The 17,750-nt window shown below is 51.0% G+C and overlaps 1 protein-coding gene across 1 annotated transcript in view; it reads left to right on the top strand.

Moving 5' to 3' along the window:
• The first annotated feature begins 10,761 nt into the window (after positions 1–10,761).
• LOC140193723 (protein cornichon homolog 2-like) overlaps positions 10,762–17,750 on the top strand; it is a 34,007-nt gene continuing 27,018 nt past the window's right edge. The window contains exon 1 of the mRNA XM_072250888.1: positions 10,762–10,929. Within this exon, the coding sequence (XP_072106989.1) occupies positions 10,762–10,929 (168 nt within the window). The remainder of the gene's footprint in view (positions 10,930–17,750) is intronic.

Below are 17,750 nucleotides of genomic sequence, written 5' to 3'. Positions count from 1 at the left end.
CTCTCTCTCCTTCTTTCTCTCTCTCTCCCCTTCTAACTCTCACTATTTCACTTTCTATTTTCCCTCACTCTCTGCCTCTCTCTCAGAGGCTATTTGCATCTCTTAACCAATTCAACTTTTGTCTTATATTTTCTGCTTCAGAATTTCTTTCTGACCTTGTTTGCTGGTTCTCTCTCTCTCCCTCCTTCAATCACCCTATCTATCTCTCAGTCCCTCCCCCCATCTTTCCCTCTCCCGCTCTCTCTGCCTTTCCACCCCCGTCAGTCACCACCTTCCAGCAACTGTGGGGAAGGAACACCCAGCACCGATCCCTGTGACACCAACACTCCGCACCCCCGTCAGTCACAATCTTCCAGCGACTGCAGGGAAGGAACACCCAGCACCGATCACTGTGACACCAACACTCCCCACACCGTCAGTCACAACGGTCCAGCGACTGTGGTGAAGGAACACTCAGCACCGATCCCTGTGACACCAACACTCCCCACCCCCGTCAGTCACAACCTTCCAGCGACTGCGGGGAAGGAACACCCAGCACCGATCCCTGTGACACCAACACTCCCCACCTCCGTCAGTCACAATCTTCCAGCGACTGTGGGAAGGAACACCTAGCACCGATCCCTGTGACAACAACACTCTCCACCCCCGCCAGTCACAACCTTCCAGCGACTGTGGTGAAGGAACACCCAGCACCGATCCCTGTGACACCAACATTCCCCAACCCCGTCAGTCACCACCTTCCAGGGACTGTAGTTAAGGAACACCCAGCACAGATTCCTGTGACACCAACACTCCCCACCCCGTCAGTCCCAAATTCCAGCGACTGTGGGGAAGGAACACCCAGCACCGATCCCTGTGACACCAACAATCCCCACCCCCATCAGTTACAACCTTCCAGCGACTGTGGGGAAGGAACACCCAGCACCGATCACTGTGACACCAACACTCCCCACACCGTCAGTCACAACGGTCCAGCGACTGTGGTGAAGGAACACCCAGCACCGATCCCTGTGACACCAACACTCCCCACCCCCGTCAGTCACCACCTTCCAGCGACTGCGGGGAAGGAACACCCAGCACCGATCCCTGTGACACCAACACTCCCCACCTCCGTCAGTCACAATCTTCCAGCGACTGTGGGAAGGAACACCTAGCACCGATCCCTGTGACAACAACACTCTCCACCCCCGCCAGTCACAACCTTCCAGCGACTGTGGTGAAGGAACACCCAGCACCGATCCCTGTGACACCAACATTCCCCAACCCCGTCAGTCACCACCTTCCAGGGACTGTAGTTAAGGAACACCCAGCACAGATTCCTGTGACACCAACACTCCCCACCCCGTCAGTCCCAAATTCCAGCGACTGTGGGGAAGGAACACCCAGCACCGATCCCTGTGACACCAACAATCCCCACCCCCATCAGTTACAACCTTCCAGCGACTGTGGGGAAGGAACACCCAGCACCGATCCCTGTGACACCAACACTTCCCACCCCCGTCAGTCACAACCGGCCAGCGACTGTGGTGAAGGAACACCCAGCACCGATCCCTGTGACACCAACACTCCTCCGGCAGTCACAACCTTCCAGTAACTGTGGGGAAAGAACACCCAGCACCGATCACTGTGACACCAACACTCCCCACCTCCGTCAGTCACAATCTTCCGGCGACTGTACTGAAGGGACACCCAGCACCGATCCCTGTGACACCAACAATCCCCACCCCCATCAGTTACAACCTTCCAGCGACTGTAGTGAAGGAACACCCAGCACTGATCCCTGTGACACCAACACTCCCCATCCCCGTCAGTTACAACCTTCCAGTAACTGTGGGGAAGGAACACCCAGCACCGATCCCTGTGACACCAACACTCCCCACCTCCGTCAGTCACAACCTTCCAGCGACTGTACTGAAGGAACACCCAGCACCGATCCCTGTGACACCAACAATCCCCACCCCCATCAGTTACAACCTTCCAGCGACTGTACTGAAGGAACACCCAGCACCGATCCCTGTGACACCAACACTCCCCACCCCGTCAGTCACAACCTTCCAGCGACTGTACTGAAGGAACACCCAGCACCGATCCCTGTGACACCAACACTCCCCACCCCCGTCAGTCACCACCTTCCAGTGACTGTGGGGAAGGAACATCCAGCACCGATCCCTGTGACACCAACACTCCCCACCCCGTCAGTCACAACCTTCCAGCGACTGTACTGAAGGAACACCCAGCACCGATCCCTGTGACACCAACACTCCCCACCCCCGTCAGTCACAATCTTCCAGCGACTGTGGTAAAGGAACACCCAGCACCGATCCCTGTGACACCAACACTCCTCGTCAGTCACAACTTTCCAGTGACTGTGGTAAAGGAACACCCAGCACCGATCACTGTGACACCAACACTCTCCATCCCCGTCAGTCACAACCTTCCAGTGACTGTGGGGAAGGAACAACCAGCACCGATCCCTGTGACAACAACACTCCCACCCCGTCAGTCACAACCTTCCAGCAACTGTGGTGAAGGAACACCCAGCACCGATCCCTGTGACAGCAATACTCCCCACCCCGTCAGTCACAATCTTCCAGCGACTGTGGTGAAGGAACACCCAGCACCGATCCCTGTGACACCAACACTCCCCACCCCGTCAGTCGCAACCTTCCAGCGACTGTACTGAAGGAACACCCAGCACCGATCCCTGTGACACCAACACTCCCCACCCCCGTCAGTCACAATCTTCCAGCGACTGTGGTAAAGGAACACCCAGCACCGATCCCTGTGACACCAACACTCCTCGTCAGTCACAACTTTCCAGCGACTGTGGTAAAGGAACACCCAGCACCGATCACTGTGACACCAACACTCCCCATCCCCGTCAGTCACAACCTTCCAGTGACTGTGGGGAAGGAACAACCAGCACCGATCCCTGTGACAACAACACTCCCACCCCGTCAGTCACAACCTTCCAGCAACTGTGGTGAAGGAACACCCAGCACCGATCCCTGTGACAGCAATACTCCCCACCCCGTCAGTCACAATCTTCCAGCGACTGTGGCGAAGGAACACCCAGCACCGATCCCTGTGACACCAACACTCTCCACCCCCGTCAGTCACAACCTTCCAGCGACTGTGGGGAAGGAACACCCAGCACCGATCCCTCTGACAACAACACTCCCCACCCCCGTCAGTCACAACCTTCCAGCGACTGTAGTGAAGGAGCACCCGGCACCGATCCCTGTGACACCAACACTCCCCCATCAGTCACCTCCTTCCAGCGACTGTAGTGAAGGAACACCCAGCACTGATCCCTGTGACACCAACACTCCTCCGTCAGTCACAACCTTCCAGTGACTCTGGGGAAGGAACGCCCAGCACTGATCCCTGTGACACCAACACTCCCCACCCCCATCAGTCACAACCTTCCAACGACTGTACTGAAGGAACAACCAGCACCGATCCCTGTGACAACAACACTCCCACCCCGTCAGTCACAACCTTCCAGCTACTGTACTGAAGGAACACCAAGCACCGATCCCTCTGACACCAATACTCTTCCGTCAGTCACAGCCTTCCAGCGACTGTGGGGAAGGAAAACCCAGCACCGATCCCTGTGACACCAACACTCACGACCCCCATCAGTCACAACCTTCCAGCGACTGTGGGGAAGGAACACCCAGCTCCGGTCCCTGTGACAACAACACTCCCCACCCCCGTCTGTCACAACCTTCCAGCGACTGTGGTGAAGGATCACCCAGCACCGATCCCTGTGACACCAACACTCCCCACCCCGTCAGTCACAATCTTCCAGCGACTGTGGTAAAGGAACACCCAGCACCGATCCCTGTGACACCAACACTCCCAATCCCCGTCAGTCACCACCTTCCAGCGACTGTGGTGGAGGAACACCCAGCACCGATCCCTATGACACCAACACTCCCCACCCCCGTCAGTCACAACCTTCCAGCGACTGTGGGGAAGGAACAACCACCTCTGATCCCTGTGACACCAACACTCCCCCCCCCGTCAGTCACCACCTTCCAGCGACTGTAGTGAAGGAACACCCAGCACCGATCCTTGTGACACCAACACTCCCCACCCCCATCAGTCACCACCTTCCATTGACTGTAGTAAAGGAACACCCAGCACCGATCGCTGTGACACCAACACTCCTCCGTCAGTCACAATCTTCCAGTGACTGTGGTGAACGAACATCCAGCACCGATCCCTGTGACACCAACACTCCCCATCCCCATCAGTTACAACCTTCCAGTGACTGTGGGGAAGGAACATCCAGCACCGATCCCTGTGACACCAACACTCCCCACCCCGTCAGTCACAACCTTCCAGCTACTGTACTGAAGGAACACCCAGCACCGATCCCTGTGACACCAACACTCCCCACCCCCGTCAGTCACAATCTTCCGGCGACTGTAGTGAAGGAACACCCAGCACCGATCCCTGTGACACCAACACTCCTCCGTCAGTCACAACCTTCCATTGACTGTAGTAAAGGAACACCCAGCACCGATCCCTGTGACACCAACACTCCTCCGTCAGTCACAATCTTCCAGTGACTGTGGTGAACGAACATCCAGCACCGATCCCTGTGACACCAACACTCCCCATCCCCATCAGTTACAACCTTCCAGTGACTGTGGGGAAGGAACATCCAGCACCGATCCCTGTGACACCAACACTCCCCACCCCGTCAGTCACAACCTTCCAGCTACTGTACTGAAGGAACACCCAGCACCGATCCCTGTGACACCAACACTCCCCACCCCCGTCAGTCACAATCTTCCGGCGACTGTAGTGAAGGAACACCCAGCACCGATCCCTGTGACACCAACACTCCTCCGTCAGTCACAACCTTCCATTGACTGTAGTAAAGGAACACCCAGCACCGATCCCTGTGACACCAACACTCCTCCGTCAGTCACAATCTTCCAGTGACTGTGGTGAACGAACATCCAGCACCGATCCCTGTGACACCAACACTCCCCATCCCCGTCAGTTACAACCTTCCAGTGACTGTGGGGAAGGAACATCCAGCACCGATCCCTGTGACACCAACACTCCCCACCCCGTCAGTCACAACCTTCCAGCTACTGTACTGAAGGAACACCCAGCACCGATCTCTGTGACACCAACACTCCCCACCCCCGTCAGTCACAATCTTCCGGCGACTGTAGTGAAGGAGCACCCAGCACCGATCCCTGTGACACCAACACTCCCCACCCCATCAGTCACAACCTTCCAGCTACTGTACTGAAGGAACACCCAGCACCGATCCCTGTGACAACAACACTCCCCACCCCGTCAGTCACCACCTTCCGGCGACTGTAGTGTAGGAACACCCAGCACCGAGCCCTGTGACACCAACACTCCCCACTCTGTCAGTCACAATCTTCCGGCGACTGTAGTGAAGGAACACCCAACCCCGATCCCTGTGACACCAACACTCCCCACCTCCGTCAGTCACAACCTTCCAGCGACTGTAGTGAAGGAACACCCAGCACCGATCCCTGTGACACCAACACTCCCCACCCCGTCAGTCACAACCTTCCAGCTACTGTACTGAAGGAACACCCAGCACCGATCCCTGTGACAACAACACTCCCCACCCCGTCAGTCACCACCTTCCGGCGACTGTAGTGTAGGAACACCCAGCACCGAGCCCTGTGACACCAACACTCCCCACTCTGTCAGTCACAATCTTCCGGCGACTGTAGTGAAGGAACACCCAACCCCGATCCCTGTGACAACAACACTCCCCACCCCCGTCAGTCACAACCTTCCAGCGACTGTAGTGAAGGAACACCCAGCACCGAGCCCTGTGACACCAACACTCCCCACTCTGTCAGTCACAATCTTCCGGCGACTGTAGTGAAGGAACACCCAACCCCGATCCCTGTGACACCAACACTCCCCACCTCCGTCAGTCACAACCTTCCAGCGACTGTAGTGAAGGAACACCCAGCACCGAGCCCTGTGACACCAACACTCCCCACTCTGTCAGTCACAATCTTCCGGCGACTGTAGTGAAGGAACACCCAACTCCGATCCCTGTGACACCAACACTCCCCACCCCCGTCAGTCACAACCTTCCAGCGACTGTAGTGAAGGAACACCCAGCACCGAGCCCTGTGACACCAACACTCCCCACCCCCGTCAGTCACAACCTTCCAGCGACTGTGGTGAAGGAACACCCAGCACCGATCCCTGTGACACCAACAAATGCTGCTCAGAAGTAAACCTCCCACAGCACCACATGGCTGTGGGGCAGGGTGGGGTGGTGGTGGGTTACTCGGCCACTGTAGATTGTCCCCGCTCCACCTGCCCAGTGTGTGGGTGAGGAGAGAATCAGGGTGGGTCTGATGGGAACGTCAAGGGATTAGATCACACGGGATCTGGGCTGAGCTCTCTGATTCAGTACAAAATTGGCTTGATGGAAGGAGTGAGTGGATGGTTGTGGAGGACTCTTGTTCAGACTGGAGGCCTGTGACCAGTGGGACGTCATGTTGCTCGAAGGGCTGTGCTGTGCTCTTTGTGTGAGATGTGGGAATTCTGGGAGTCCCCCAGCCTTCTGGAAAACCACATCTGCTCCGGGTGCACAGAGCTGCAGCTCCTCGGAGAACATGTTAAGGGATGACCTTTGACTCATCCGGAGAATGAGGGATCGATAGATACAGTTGCATGGAAAAGTTTGGGCACCCCGGTCAAAATTTCTGTTGCTGTGAATAGTCAAGTGAGCAGAAGATGAACTGATCTCCAAAAGTCATAAAGTTAAAGATGAAACATTCTTTTCAACATCTTAAGCAAGATTAATGTATTATATTTGTTTTGTACAATTTTAGAGTGAAAAACAGGAAAGGAGCACCATGCAAAAGTTTGGGCACCCCAAGAGATTTGAGCTCTCAGATAACTTTTACCAAGGTCTCAGACCTTAATTAGCTTGTTAGGGCTATGGCTTGTTCACAGTCATCATGAGGAAAGGCCAGGTGATGCAAATTTCAAAGCTTTATAAATACCCTGACTCCTCAAACCTTGTCCCAACAATCAGCAGCCATGGGCTCTTCTAAGCAGCTGCCTAGCACTCTGAAAATTAAAATAAATGATGCCCACAAAGCAGGAAAAGGCTATAAGAAGATAGCAAAGCGTTTTCAGGTAATTGTTTCCTCAGTTCGCAACATAATTAAGAAATGGCAGTTAACAGGAACGGTGGAGGTCAAGTTGAAGACTGGAAGACCAAGAAAACTTTCCCAGAGAACTGCTCGTAGGAATGCTAGAAAGGCAAACCAAAACCCCATTTGACTGCAAAAGACCTTCAGGAAGATTTAGCAGACTCTGGAGTGGTGGTGCACTGTTCTACTGTGCAGCGACACCTGCACAAGTATGACCTTCCTGGAAGAGTCATCAGAAAAAAACCTTTCCTGCGTCCTCACCACAAAATTCAGCATCAGAAGTTTGCAAAGGAACATCTAAACAAGCCTGATGCATTTTGGAAACAAGTCCTGTGGACTGATGAAGTTAAAATAGAACTTTTTGGCTGCAATGAGCAAAGGTATGCTCAGGGCTATCAGCTTGTGTTTGTCTAGGGGAAACCCCGTCCGCCCACCAAACCGTGTCACACGTTTGCGTAGTTGCTGTGTAATGTACCCTGGTACAAACTCACACATAGAAGATCAGACAGCACACAAGGTACGATTTCCAGATTACTTTATGGATCTTACTGGAATGATGTAATTAATAGAGATACAATATAAAAGGAAAGTAAAAGGTCCCAAACTTATCAGAGTTCAACCACTTCGTGCACAAACATTGGAGATCAATTAATGGGGTCTTTCCACCATTCAATCTCCTCTGACCTCCTCGACCCACCGCCTGGGACCAACCACAGTGGTCGACCAGAGCACATCCAGCACGTCCTCCTTCTTCGGTTCTCCTCCCGAAAAGCCGGCGCACTGACCCGGGTTCCCACACATACAGATAGAATAACATAGCTTCCATTGGTTAGTTCCTCCGTTATCTATAACTATAACCCAAACATTTCAACTACAGAGAGCATTGCCTCATAGTTAACATTGCAAAGAAGCCATTTCATTATTACACTTCAGAGAAGCCATTTTATAATTAGCAGTTAACAGTTAATATTACAGTTAATATTACTGAGAACCCTACAGTAAGTTTGGAGAAAAAAGGGTGCAGAATTACATGAAAAGAACACCTCTCCAACTGTTAAGCACAGGGGTGGATCGATCATGCTTTGGGCTTGTGTTGCAGCCTGTGGCATGGAGAACATTTACTGGTAGAGGGGAGAATTAATTCAATTAAATACCAGCAAATTCTGGAAGCAAACATCACACCGTCTGTAAAAATGTTTTGCCATTGCCTTCTTCTGGGCAGTGTCTTTACAAGACGGGTGACCCCAGCCATTATCAATACTCGTCAGAGATTGTCTGCCTGGTGTCAGTGGTCACATAACCAGGACTTGTGATCTGCACCGGCTGCTCATACAACCATCCACCACCTGCTCCCACGGCTTCACGTGACCCTGATCGGGGGCTAAGCAGGTGCTACACCTGCCCAAGGGTGACCTGCAGGCTAGCGGAGGGAGGGAGCACCTCACACCTCCTTTGGTAGGGACGTATCTCCACACTGCCACCCACATTTGAGAGATACAGTGCATGTTATAGAAAATCGTGGTTCTCTCATCATTACTTCTGTGTGTTCTATAGAATAACCCATGTCATGTTGTTGCCTTGTGTTCAGTACTGTGCAGAAGTTTTGGGCAGATATACATAGCTAGGATATATATATATAGTACTGTATGTGTCAATGGACAGCAGAGATCTGGTGGGAGGAAAGGATGTTGGGAATGGTGAGGGTGGGGCGTCGTGGGAGGAGTGAGGGACAGGTGGCAGAGAAGGAGTGTCAAGGGTGGGTACAGACACACCCAGCCCTGAGATACCAGGCAAGGTCATTTGATTCCAAGCATTGTAACCATATGTCGTGGAGTCTGGATCAGAAGGGTTACCAGCTCCTGCGCCACCATGATGTTAATTTGTAGGGGTGTGCGGGGCAAGTTCCCTTTTACGCAGGCAGTGACGGGTGTCTGGGGTGTGGGGCTAGGTTTGGTGGCAGAAGCAGGCACGATAGAAATGTTTAAGAGGTTTTTATGAACAGAGTCACAGAGAAGTACATCACAGAAACAGGCCCTTTGGCCCATCTAGTCCATGCCAAACCATTAAAACTGCCTACTCCCATCCACCTGCACCGGGACCATAGCCCTCCACACCCCTACCATCCCCGTGCCTGACCAAACTTCTCCACCACTTGTGCTGGCAGCTCGTTCCACACTCTCACCACCCTCTAAGTTTCCCCTCAAGTGCCCCTTAAACGTTTTGCCTTTCACCCTTAACCCATGACCTCTAGTTGTAGTCCCACCCAACCTCAGTAGAGAAACCCTTATCTGCACCTTTGTCAAGTCTTCTCTCAATCTTCCACCTTCCGAGGAATAAAGTCCAAATTTATTCAAACTTTCCTGGTAACTCAGGTTTTCCAGTCCCAGCAACATCCTTGTCAATTTCCTCCGTACTCTTTAACCTTATTTACTTCTTTTCTGAAGGTAGGTGATCAAAACTGCACACAGTACACCAAATTAGACCTCACCAACGTCTTACACAGCTTCAACAAAACATCCCATCTCCTGTACTCAATACTTTGATTTATGAAGGCCGATGTGCCAGAAGCTTTCTTTATGACCCTCTCTACCCTCACTTTCAATGAATTATGGACCTGTATTCCCAGATCCCTTTGTTCCACCACACTCCTCAGTGCCCGACTGTTCACTGTGTAAGACCCACCCTGGCTGGTCCTACCAAAGTACAACACCTCGCACTTGTCTGCATTGAATTCCATCTGCCCTTTGAATATAGACTTACCCAATTACTGCTATTTTTGGGTTACCAATGATAAAATCAAATCATTTAACCTCTTCAGCTTGTCGGATGATTGCATTTCTTACTCTAATGGCTAGAAGATCCATTTTGCTAAATTGGAAAGAGATTAACCCTCCTACCACATTTCATTGGTTTTCTCAAACTATGCTGAGTTTAAATTTGGAAGAAATTAGAAGTGTTGTTTATGATCCCTCTATTAAATTTGAAAAGGCTTGGAGGCAATTTATTCAACATTTTCATATGATGTAATTTGACCTTTTCCAAACTTATTTTATTTCTTTGTAATATTGGTTGAGAGGAACGGAGTCGTCCACACTAAGGTTTTCTCTTTTCTCTGTTTTTTATTGATGTTCCAATACAGCCCATGTCTTTTTTTTTTAGTTTAGTTGATTAATTCTGTTTAGATTAGTTTTTTTTGAAGAGGGTTATAATTTTCTTTTCCTTTTTCATGTTTTTTTTAGATATTTTTCTTCATTTTATATTGTTCATTTGTATCCTATATGATAGTCACAGACCTCCAGTCAGAGAGACAACCATCTGCCACCCACTCCCTGGCTTCTCTCACAAAGCCAATGTCTCATCCAGCCAGCAGCACGTGGAGGGAGAGGACTTCAAGGGACCTAATTTAAATCAGCATTGTGTTCAGCACAGACTGGGGAGGGGACAAGAGAGAATGTCTGGGGTGGGGTTCGGCTGGCCAGAGGTGTAGACAGGGTCTGCAGAGAGGAGGCACCTGATGAGATCCTCACTGTCGTGGTTTCTTCCTTTCCTGGTCTCCCACTTTTAAACGTCAATGGGCTCCCGCGGGGAGGGAGTTCCGGGCTTCAGATGGGGTGACCGCGAAGGAACAGTGATACGTTTCCGAGACGGGGCCTGCGAGGGGAACCTGGGGACGATGGAGGCCCCCCTGCACCCGCTGCCCTCGGTGGGAAAGGTGGCGAGTTCGGGAGAGTTAACCAGGGTGCGTTTTGTAGACCGTGTACTCCGCAGCCCCCGTCTAACATCATTTGTTCCCACCAGATTTACAAACTGGCTCTCCGCTCCACGTTGACAAATACAGGACTGTGTAAAAGGCTCAGGCACCCTGGCGATATATATTTGTGCCTAAGTCCTTTGCACAGAACTGTAGAAAGCGTTTTTTAAAAAAATGCGCTGGTAAGATTTTGTTGTATTGCTGACCTCAATGTCCCAAAAGGCCACTGGAGTACTTTAAATAGTTATTTCTGTACCTTGCTAACAGCAAACTTCTACCTGCCACATTTAAATAAATATGAATATATTTTCTGGATCTGCCTGAAGGAGGAAATGAGTGACGTAATTTTCTCGATAAAATGGTGTTGTGACCATTCGCATGGTGAATAGAGGGGATCAGTTTTGAAGGACTCATTACAACTCAGATGAACGACAGATGGAAAACCGTGATCACTCACATCATACAACACGGCACATGACGATGATGATCGGTCTGGAACAGTAACCGTGATCGCTCACATCATACAACACGGCACATGACGATGATGATCGGTCTGGAACAGTAACCGTGATCGCTCACATCATACAACACGACACGTGACGATGATCGGTCTGGAACAGTAACCGTGATCGCTCACATCGTACAACACGACACATGACGATGATGATCGGTCTGGAACAGTAACCATGATCACTCACATCATACAACACGGCACATGACGATGATGATCGGTCTGGAACAGTAACCGTGATCGCTCACATCGTACAACACGACACATGACGATGATCGGTCTGGAACAGTAACCGTGATCGCTCACATCGTACAACACGGCACATGACGATGATCGGTCTGGAACAGTAACCGTGATCGCTCACATCGTACAACACGGCACATGACGATGATCGGTCTGGAACAGTAACCGTGATCGCTCACATCATACAACACGGCACATGACGATGATGATCGGTCTGGAACAGTAACCGTGATCGCTCACATCGTACAACACGACACATGACGATGATCGGTCTGGAACAGTAACCGTGATCGCTCACATCGTACAACACGGCACATGACGATGATGATCGATCTGGAACAGTAACCGTGATCGCTCACGTCATACAACACGACACATGACGATGATGATCGGTCTGGAACAGTAACCGTGATCACTCACATCGTACAACACGGCACATGACGATGATCGGTCTGGAACAGTAACTGTGATCGCTCACATCGTACAACACGGCACATGACGATGATCGGTCTGGAACAGTAACCGTGATCGCTCACATCATACAACACGGCACATGACGATGATCGGTCTGGAACAGTAACCGTGATCGCTCACGTCATACAACACGACACATGACCATGATCGGTCTGGAACAGTAACCGTGATCGCTCACGTCGTACAACACGGCACATGACGATGATGATCGGTCTGGAACAGTAACCGTGATCGCTCACGTCATACAACACGACACATGACGATGATGATCGGTCTGGAACAGTAACCGTGATCACTCACATCGTACAACACGACACATGACGATGATGATCGGTCTGGAACAGTAACCGTGATCACTCACATCGTACAACATGGCACATGACGATGATCGGTCTGGAACAGTAACTGTGATCGCTCACATCGTACAACACGGCACATGACGATGATCGGTCTGGAACAGTAACCGTGATCGCTCACATCGTACAACACGGCACATGACGATGATCGGTCTGGAACAGTAACCGTGATCGCTCACATTGTACAACACGACACATGACGATGATCGGTCTGGAACAGTAACCGTGATTGCTCACATCGTACAACACGGCACATGACGATGATCGGTTTGGAACAGTAACCGTGATCACTCACGTCCTACAACACGACACATGACGATGATCGGTCTGGAACAGTAACCGTGATCGCTCACGTCATACAACACGACACAACATGACGATGATCGGTCTGGAACAGTAACCGTGATCACTCACATCGTACAACACGACACATGACGATGATCGGTCTGGAACAGTAACCGTGATCGCTCACATCGTACAACACGGCACATGACGATGATCGGTCTGGAACAGTAACCGTGATCGCTCACATCATACAACACGGCACATGACGATGATCGGTCTGGAACAGTAACCGTGATCGCTCACATCATACAACACGGCACATGACGATGATCGGTCTGGAACAGTAACCGTGATCACTCACATCGTACAACACGGCACATGATGATGATCGGTCTGGAACAGTAACCGTGATCGCTCACATCGTACAACACGGCACATGACGATGATCGGTCTGGAACAGTAACCGTGATCGCTGACGTCATACAACACGGCACATGACGATGATGATCGGTCTGGAACAGTAACTGTGATCGCTCACATCGTACAACACGGCACATGACGATGATCGGTCTGGAACAGTAACCGTGATCACTCACATCGTACAACACGGCACATGACGATGATCGGTCTGGAACAGTAACTGTGATCGCTCACATCGTACAACACGGCACATGACGATGATCGGTCTGGAACAGTAACTGTGATCGCTCACATCGTACAACACGGCACATGACGATGATCGGTCTGGAACAGTAACCGTGATCGCTCACATCGTACAACACGGCACATGACGATGATCGGTCTGGAACAGTAACCGTGATCGCTGACGTCATACAACACGGCACATGACGATGATCGGTCTGGAACAGTAACCGTGATCGCTCACATTGTACAACACGACACATGACGATGATCGGTCTGGAACAGTAACCGTGATCGCTCACATCATACAACACGACACAACATGACGATGATCGGTCTGGAACAGTAACCGTGATCACTCACATCGTACAACACGGCACATGACGATGATCGGTTTGGAACAGTAACCGTGATCACTCACGTCCTACAACACGACACATGACGATGATCGGTCTGGAACAGTAACCGTGATCGCTCACATCATACAACACGACACAACATGACGATGATCGGTCTGGAACAGTAACCGTGATCACTCACATCGTACAACACGGCACATGACGATGATCGGTCTGGAACAGTAACCGTGATCGCTCACATCGTACAACACGGCACATGACGATGATCGGTCTGGAACAGTAACCGTGATCGCTCACGTCATACAACACGGCACATGACGATGATCGGTCTGGAACAGTAACCGTGATCGCTCACATCATACAACACGACACATGACGATGATCGGTCTGGAACAGTAACCGTGATCGCTCACGTCATACAACACGACACATGACGATGATCGGTCTGGAACAGTAACCGTGATCGCTCACGTCATACAACACGGCACATGACGATGACGATCGGTCTGGAACAGTAACCGTGATCGCTCACGTCATACAACACGACACATGACGATGATGATCGGTCTGGAACAGTAACCGTGATCGCTCACATCGTACAACACGGCACATGACGATGATCGGTCTGGAACAGTAACCGTGATCGCTCACATCATACAACACGGCACATGACGATGATCAGTCTGGAACAGTAACCGTGATCGCTCACGTCATACAACACGACACATGACCATGATCGGTCTGGAACAGTAACCGTGATCGCTCACGTCGTACAACACGGCACATGACGATGATGATCGGTCTGGAACAGTAACCGTGATCGCTCACGTCATACAACACGACACATGACGATGATGATCGGTCTGGAACAGTAACCGTGATCACTCACATCGTACAACATGGCACATGACGATGATCGGTCTGGAACAGTAACTGTGATCGCTCACATCGTACAACACGGCACATGACGATGATCGGTCTGGAACAGTAACCGTGATCGCTCACATCGTACAACACGGCACATGACGATGATCGGTCTGGAACAGTAACCGTGATCACTCACATCGTACAACACGGCACATGACGATGATCGGTCTGGAACAGTAACTGTGATCGCTCACATCGTACAACACGGCACATGACGATGATCGGTCTGGAACAGTAACCGTGATCGCTCACATCATACAACACGACACATGACGATGATCGGTCTGGAACAGTAACCGTGATCACTCACATCGTACAACACGGCACATGACGATGATGATGATCGGTCTGGAACAGTAACCGTGATCGCTCACATCGTACAACACGACACATGACGATGATCGGTCTGGAACAGTAACCGTGATTGCTCACATCGTACAACACGGCACATGACGATGATCGGTTTGGAACAGTAACCGTGATCACTCACGTCCTACAACACGACACATGACGATGATCGGTCTGGAACAGTAACCGTGATCGCTCACATCATACAACACGACACAACATGACGATGATCGGTCTGGAACAGTAACCGTGATCACTCACATCGTACAACACGGCACATGACGATGATCGGTCTGGAACAGTAACCGTGATCGCTCACATCGTACAACGCGGCACATGACGATGATCGGTCTGGAACAGTAACCGTGATCACTGACGTCATACAACACGGCACATGACGATGATCGGTCTGGAACAGTAACCGTGATCACTCACATCGTACAACACGGCACATGACGATGATCGGTCTGGAACAGTAACCGTGATCGCTCACGTCATACAACACGGCACATGACGATGATCGGTCTGGAACAGTAACCGTGATCGCTCACATCATACAACACGACACATGACGATGATCGGTCTGGAACAGTAACCGTGATCGCTCACGTCATACAACACGACACATGACGATGATCGGTCTGGAACAGTAACCGTGATCGCTCACGTCATACAACACGGCACATGACGATGATCAGTCTGGAACAGTAACCGTGATCGCTCACGTCCTACAACACGACACATGACGATGATCGGTCTGGAACAGTAACCGTGATCGCTCACGTCATACAACACGGCACATGACGATGATCGGTCTGGAACAGTAACCGTGATCGCTCACATCATACAACACGACACATGACGATGATCGGTCTGGAACAGTAACGGTGATCGCTCACGTCATACAACACGACACATGACGATGATCGGTCTGGAACAGTAACTGTGATCGCTCACATCGTACAATACGGCACATGACGATGATCGGTCTGGAACAGTAACCGTGATCGCTCACATCGTACAACACGGCACATGACGATGATCGGTCTGGAACAGTAACCGTGATCACTCACATTATACAACACGGCACATGACGATGATGATCGGTCTGGAACAGTAACCGTGATCGCTCACGTCATACAACACGGCACATGACGATGATGATCGGTCTGGAACAGTAACCGTGATCGCTCACGTCATACAACACGGCACAGGACGATGATCGGTCTGGAACAGTAACCGTGATCGCTCACATCATACAAAACGACACAACATGACGATGATCGTTCTGGAACAGTAACCGTGATCACTCACATCGTACAACACGGCACATGACGATGATCGGTCTGGAACAGTAACCGTGATCACTCACATCGTACAACACGGCACATGACGATGATGATCGGTCTGGAACAGTAACCGTGATCGCTCACATCGTACAACACGGCACATGACGATGATCGGTCTGGAACAGTAACCGTGATCGCTGACGTCATACAACACGGCACATGACGATGATCGGTCTGGAACAGTAACCGTGATCACTCACATCGTACAACACGGCACATGACGATGATCGGTCTGGAACAGTAACCGTGATCGCTCACGTCATACAACACGACACATGACAATGATCGGTCTGGAACAGTAACCGTGATCGCTCACGTCATACAACACGGCACATGACGATGATCGGTCTGGAACAGTAACCGTGATCGCTGACATCATACAACACGACACATGACGATGATCGGTCTGGAACAGTAACGGTGATCGCTCACGTCATACAACACGACACATGACGATGATCGGTCTGGAACAGTAACCGTGATCACTCACATCATACAACACGGCACATGACGATGATGATCGGTCTGGAACAGTAACCGTGATCGCTCACGTCATACAACATGGCACATGACGATCATGATCGGTCTGGAACAGTAACCGTGATCGCTCACGTCATACAACACGGCACATGACGATGATCGGTCTGGAACAGTAACCGTGATCGCTCACGTCATACAACACGGCACATGACGATGATGATCGGTCTGGAACAGTAACCGTGATCACTCACATCGTACAACACGGCACATGACGATGATCGGTCTGGAACAGTAACCGTGATCGCTCACATCGTACAACACGGCACATGACGATGATCGGTCTGGAACAGTAACTGTGATCGCTCACATCGTACAACACGGCACATGACGATGATCGGTCTGGAACAGTAACCGTGATCGCTCACATCATACAACACGACACATGACGATGATCGGTCTGGAACAGTAACCGTGATCACTCACATCGTACAACACGGCACATGACGATGATGATGATCGGTCTGGAACAGTAACTGTGATCGCTCACATCGTACAACACGACACATGACGATGATCGGTCTGGAACAGTAACCGTGATTGCTCACATCGTACAACACGGCACATGACGATGATCGGTCTGGAACAGTAACCGTGATCACTCACGTCCTACAACACGACACATGACGATGATCGGTCTGGAACAGTAACCGTGATCGCTCACATCGTACAACACGGCACATGACGATGATCGGTCTGGAACAGTAACCGTGATCGCTCACATCGTACAACACGACACATGACGATGATCGGTCTGGAACAGTAACCGTGATCGCTC

This window comes from Mobula birostris, unplaced genomic scaffold (assembly GCF_030028105.1).
Source record: "Mobula birostris isolate sMobBir1 unplaced genomic scaffold, sMobBir1.hap1 scaffold_748, whole genome shotgun sequence".
Classification (NCBI taxonomy): domain Eukaryota; kingdom Metazoa; phylum Chordata; class Chondrichthyes; order Myliobatiformes; family Myliobatidae; genus Mobula; species Mobula birostris.
This window is presented reverse-complemented; position numbering and strand designations above follow the sequence as displayed.